At 55.6% G+C, this 6,000-nt stretch overlaps 1 protein-coding gene across 6 annotated transcripts in view; it reads left to right on the forward strand.

Annotated features, from left to right (window-relative positions):
* Nucleotides 1-5,294, forward strand: part of AMOTL1 (angiomotin like 1) — a 129,088-nt gene extending 123,794 nt beyond the window's left edge. For all 6 annotated transcript variants that reach the window (XM_036426252.2, XM_036426251.2, XM_045578022.1 and 3 more), the window contains 2 exons: nucleotides 1,194-1,442; nucleotides 2,285-5,294. In XM_036426252.2, the coding sequence (XP_036282145.1) occupies nucleotides 1,194-1,442; nucleotides 2,285-2,391 (356 nt within the window). In that variant the 3' untranslated portion in view covers nucleotides 2,392-5,294. The remainder of the gene's footprint in view (nucleotides 1-1,193; nucleotides 1,443-2,284) is intronic.
* Nucleotides 5,295-6,000: the final 706 nt, after the last annotated feature.

Here is a 6,000-nt window from a genome sequence, read left to right on the forward strand (position 1 = left end):
AGCCCTGCAGGGAGACGCTGAGGTGGAGGGAAAGCACTGCCCACTGTGCCTGCCTTTTCCGTCCAGCACGTCCTCGCTCCTGCGTACCCCCCGGGCCCTGATTGAGGAGCGGCCCTGTGGCTCCTCCCAGGGGCCCGGCTGGTTTCCTGCTTCTCGGGCCGTGGCTCTCAGCTGCTGGGGCTCCTTGGTGTGTGGGTCTGACCTGGAAACGAGGTTGTATCTGAGCCTGGTGCTGCAGGAGACCGTCCAGGACCAAGACGGGGGTGGAAGTGTGGGCCGTTCAGAAGCCCAGCAGGCCCGTGGGGCCCTGCCCAGGGCCGGGGAGACTCCTTCCTCTAAGGCACACACCACGACTCGAGGCCAGCCCTCCCCGGCCGTGCGTGAGGCCGAGCAAGCGTGGACTCCAGACAGCCGTCCAGGAACCCCCACCCCTCGGCACTGGGTACGGGGTACCTCGTGCCATTTAGAGTAATTTTATCCTACAGTTTATCAGATTAGGTTATAAGCAGTTTACAACTCTTAGATTTTTAGGGAGGGGACTAGGTCCGTGGTTGGCAAACTGTGGCTTGAGCCCTAACCGGTTTGGCTCAGTGGATAGAGCATAGGCCTGTGGACTCAGGGTCTGATTCCGGCCAAGGGCATGTACCTTGGTTGAGGGCACATCCCCAGTAGGGGGTGTGCAGGAGGCAGCTGATCAATGTTTCTCTCATTTTGATGTTTCTAACTCTATTTCCCTTCCTCTCTGAAAAATCAATAAAACATTATATATATATATATATATATATATATATATATATATATATATTTAAAAAACCTGCGGCTCTCGAGCCACATGCAGCTCTCTCTGTCCCCTTGAGTGTGGCTCTTCCACAAAATACCACGGCCTGGGCAAGACTATTTTGAAGAAGTGGTACTAGAAGAAATTTAAGTTTAAAAAATGTGGCTCTCCAAAGAAATTCCAATCGTTGTTGTGTTGACATTTGGCTCCGTTGACTAATGAGTTTGCTGACCACTGGCCTAGCTCTTCTCCATTTTTAAGTTTCCTCAGTGCCTCTCAACTGGTCAGGCACATAGTGCTTGTAAGTGCGTTTGATGAGTGAATCAGTAGCAAATACAGCAGTCCTGAGCCTCCTTGACTCGGGCTTCTGTTTGTACAAAAGAGGGGCTTTGAAAAGCTGTCCTTCCGTCCCCAGGGCTGCTGCTGGGGAAGGAGCACCACGAGCCCTCGTCCACCCCCGCACTGGCTGCCCTGCCCGCCACATCGGCCAGCAGCGCCCACGCCAAGACAGGCAGCAAAGACAGCAGCACCCAGACGGACAAGAGCACCGAACTCTTCTGGCCCAACATGGCCTCCCTGCCCACCCGCGGCCGGCTGAGCGTGACCCCTTCCAACAGCCCCGTCCTGAAGCACCCAGCGGCCAAAGGGGCCGCGGAGAAGCTGGGTGAGATGCTCTGGGGTTTGGCGCTGTAGGGAAACACCCGGGGGCTCTCTGGCCTGGGAGAGGGAGCTGGGGAGGGGGCAGCCCCCACTTGGTGGCTGTTTTTTTTATGTCTATGGTTACCCTAATACACCTAGGCCGTGCGCTCGTATGGAATGAAATGTGAGTAGGCACTCCTAATTTATTACTGTGCTTTGTCACCAGCCCTCTCCTACAAGGGGCAGAAATAGACGTGCTCCAAGCGGGATGTGTGTGTGTAGGGGGGGGGGGGGCAGTACCAGGCACCCGGTGCCTCTGAGGCTGGGGTGCCTAGACGGGGCCTTCCTCGTTAAGGATTTGGGGTCAGGGGTGCCTCCTTCCTGAAGGACAAGGCAGGTTTAACTGCAGAGGAGGGAACTCGGGCACGGCACTCAGGCCGGCACCAATGGGCCACCTGAAAACATTTAGGAGAAGACGACTCGGGAGGAGGCAGCTTGCGATGAGTCCAGAAGCACCCGGGAAAGAGTAGACTTGGCTTTGCTGTGGGCACTAATCTTAGTCACAGGGCGAGGTCCCTTCAGGAATGCTTTTGAGGAAGCGTGGGGTGATTTATTTGGGGCATAAATGAACTGTTCACCCTACGAAAGAGGCACGTGTATACAGCACTGCCATTGTTCTGAGATCTGACTCCTGGAGGAAGACAGGGATGTGGGAGACGCGTCTGCCCCACGTGGGCCGGGCTCTGGAGCCTTGCCTGCATGCCCTGGGGGGCGAGGGTGGGGTCCCAAAGGGTCCCGCAGGGACCCCCGGTGCGGCCGGCCCCCGAGGAGAGGAGCGGGTGCTGATGCTTCCCCTGTGTTTGGCAGAGAGCTCTCCTGGCCCCGGGAAGTCGCTGGACCACAAAGGCCGCGCCAGCAGCCTGCTGCACAAGCCCGAGTTCCCGGACCCGGAGATGATGGAGGTCCTCATCTAGGCCGCGCCCCCGGGGGACGCCGTGCGGGACGGCGACAGGCGGGAAGGAGCGCGCCACCGGGAGCCGCACGAGCAAGAAGAGCGATCGGGAAGGTGGTAGATGGAAACCAGGTGTGATTTGAACTGATAAAGACTCCAGACTCATAAGAACACTTTTTATAAATGTTTAAAAAAAAAAACAAAAACAAAAAAACCAACCAGGAGACCTACACGAAGGAAGACGGAGTGAACGCTGTGGATTCTTATCGCATAGGGTGGCAGAGAGACGACGCATGTAGGTTTGGGAACGAAGAAGAAATAGGAAATGGACTTTTCCAGTGTACAGAGAATGTATCTCCTGGGGGAGGGTCTGTGTACAGTACCCATTTTCTGGTTATAAACAGATAAACCTGAACCGGAATCGTCCTTGGAATACCCCCCTTCTCCTTGGCGGTGAGCATCTGTTTAAGAACATCCTAGAAATCCCCGGGAGCCCGTCTGGGTGTGATGTAACACCGCCTGTGCCCCCCGGGGGTGGTCTGTGAGTGTGTGCGGCCGTGGCGATGAGATGAAAATGTTGAGGGGCGACCTTCCGGTCCTCGTCGGATGACCTGTTGGGTTTGGGTTTTGCAGGCGATTGTGGGGCTTCCTCGCGTGAGTGGACCCGAGGCAGTGTGTTCTGAACAGACGGGGAGCGTTTTGATCTTGGTGCTCATCCTCCCGACTTCATGGTTGTCTTTGCTTAGTTTTCTTTCATTTTATTCTTCTTTTTTCCTTCGTTTTTAAGTGAAGCGCGGCAGAGTAGGTCTGAGATTCACAGAGCAGTGTCTGAACTGTCAACGCTCCTGCTGTGTGTCACAGAGGCCAGCGGGACAGAGCTCCGGGCTGGCCTCCTGGCTGCGGCCTTCCCCGCAGCCGCTCATGCACGGCCTGTGTGAGGAGCGCGGCCCTGGCTTCTTTCTCCCTCACGTCAGCTCCTGCACAGAGCGTGGCGTCTCCTCCCCAGGGCTCTGTGGGGTAAGAAACAGGAGTGGCCCAGAGCACCTAGCATTGCCCATAAACCTAGCCTAGGCATAGATGGAAATGTTTCTGTCCCGTTATAAGCTTAGCTGTACATCCATCCAAGAAGCACGTGTTGTGCAGGGTCCGGACGTGGTGGGCAGTTCCCGGCGGTGTCTGATGGTGGAGCTCGCAGGCCCTGTCGCCTGAAGGACAAGGCTTTGGCTCTGGGTGGAGGCGTGCAGAGCAGTTCTCTTCCTTTTTCAGCATGAGTGGCAGCTTCTGTGTGCCGCCTGGCTGGGGTGCTGCGCGGACTAGGGGGTGCGGCCGGATTCCTGCAGCTAACTTCTCCGTCTTGGCTAGTGACGGTGTTGCGTTCAGCGGTTCCAAGCAGGCATGGGGCTCTGGCTGGAGACCCCGGGCGGCAGGGCCTCCCCTCTGCAGTCCTGCGGACTCGCTCTCTGGGCTCCTGGGTGCACCTGACGGCACAGGGCGTGGGCCGGGTATCCAGACGGTGGTGGCTCCCCATGAGCTGTGGACGGGAGCAGCTCGGGGGTTCTGCTGCTCGGGGGAGAGGCTGTCAGGACGCCCCTGCAGAGAAGCCCACCTTCCAGAGACCGGTTGGTTCTCCCTGTGCTTTGCCCTCAGCCACCTGGGTCCTCGCCAGGCAGTGGCCTTTACACAGCGAGCGCTGCTGGGCGGACAAGCTCTCCCGGGCAGCAGCCTTCTGAGCCTGGTGTGAGCACAGCCGTCAGGGGAGGCCGGGTCCCCAGGAGGGTGAGGAAGGCATTGGGGTTTAAAAGGTGTCCAGGCAGGAGGCTGGCGCACATCCTAGGGGGAGCTCCGTGGGCAAAGAGGTGTGTCTCCCAAAACCGGAGTCCTGGAGCTTGCTTCTGTGCCCTCCGAATGACCTTGTGCTCCAGAGCGAAGGGGCCTGCGGCCCTGGCCAGCGGGAGCGGGAGCCTTCGGGGTTCTGAAATGGTGAACGCTGTCAGTAGCCAGAGGGCATTCTTCCCATCCCAAACCGGAGGCCGTTGTGGTGTATGCCCATGGTCAGCAAACTGCGGCTCTCAAGCCACATGCGGCCCTTTGGCCCCTTGAGTGTGGCTCTTCCACAAAATACCATGGCCTGGGCGAGTCTCTTTCGAAGAAGTGGCATGAGAAGAAGTTTAAGTTTAAAAAACGTGGCTCTCAAAAGAAATTTCAGTCGTTGTCCTGTTGCTATTTGGCTCCGTTGACTAATGAGTTTGCCGACCACTGGTCTGTGCTTTATACATGTTGGTCTCCTTTCCTCGTTTCTGGTTAGTTCGTCCATGAATTTAAAGCATCTTCATTCAGTGTGAGGAGGGAGATGGGTTTGCCTCCGACATGTGGCTCCGTGGGAGATGGGCGGAGGAATTACAAAGTTGCCAGAAAAAAAAAAAAAAGTTGCCAGAAGCTGATCCGCTGGGAGCCGGGAAAGGTCAGCATTTCAGTGCATGGATTTCCTCCGGAACCCATGAGCAGTTTCCTCCCCTTCCTTTCAGCGGCAAACCCTTCTCCAGTGCAGTCATTCAATGACATATAAAGACACATGTATGTGTAGGTGCCCACACGTGAGGTCTGACTGTAAGGTGGTGGGTTGGGTTTCTCTTCTGAAAATCCAGACGATCCAAGTGTTGCCTCTCACCTCGCCCTCCTCAGAAGGCGGCCCTTTGGGAGGCTCTGTCCTGGCCGCAGCCGCGCTGCCCACGGAGAACCTGGTGTGAACGAACACCTCTGTGGGTATGGCTTTGGGACTGGCGTGTTCATGTCACTATCCTTGGACGTGAGAGAGCTTCGTCCTTTGGAAGATGGACTTAGGTTTGGAAATAATCCCAAGTCATTCACTCAGTTGGATAAATAAAGATGTGTGATTAAGGTAAGTCACACCATTTTAGCTTTAAACACACACACACACAAACACACACACACACACACACACACACACACACATGAAACCCCTAAGATGTTCCTTGGGGTGAGTCGTTGGACTCCAAGAGCGCCTGTAAGTGACCCCTTCTAAGGAGGACAGCCGCCATGAGTCTGTGTAACTTCTCGTGGATCCACTTTTTTTTAAATATATTTTATTGATTTTTTTTACAGAGCGGAAGGGAGAGGGATAGAGAGCCAGAAACATCAATGAGAGAGAGACATCGATCAGCTGCCTCCTGAACACACCCCACTGGGGATGTGCCCACAGCCAATGTACATGCCCTTGACCGGAATCGAACCTGGGACCTTTCAGTCCTCAGATCGACGCTCTATCCACTGAGCCAAACCGGTTTCGGCTCGTGGATTCATTTTTTAAATCTGTTCTCTCGCTAGGCCTTGTACGTGTTCCCATCCCCGCACACACGCGGATGTAAGCGCGTAGCCATTGGCTTAGACTCCAGTAGGCGCCCTGTAGAGCCGTGTATACTAAGCGCATGTTATTGTCCAGTGTTATGCTCTGAGCGAGGTGTTTGTCGTGAGACTTGGCTTTGTTGCAAAATTAAAATATGGCCCTCAGTATAAATGAAGTACCTACACCCAGCCTTTTCTTGTGTCAGCCCCGGAAGCTTTGGTGCCCAGTGGTGTGTTTACATGTGACGTTGTCTAGGATTCTGTTCCC

The sequence above is a fragment of the Pipistrellus kuhlii genome, unplaced genomic scaffold, assembly GCF_014108245.1.
Source record: "Pipistrellus kuhlii isolate mPipKuh1 unplaced genomic scaffold, mPipKuh1.p scaffold_m20_p_9, whole genome shotgun sequence".
Classification (NCBI taxonomy): Eukaryota; Metazoa; Chordata; class Mammalia; order Chiroptera; family Vespertilionidae; genus Pipistrellus; species Pipistrellus kuhlii.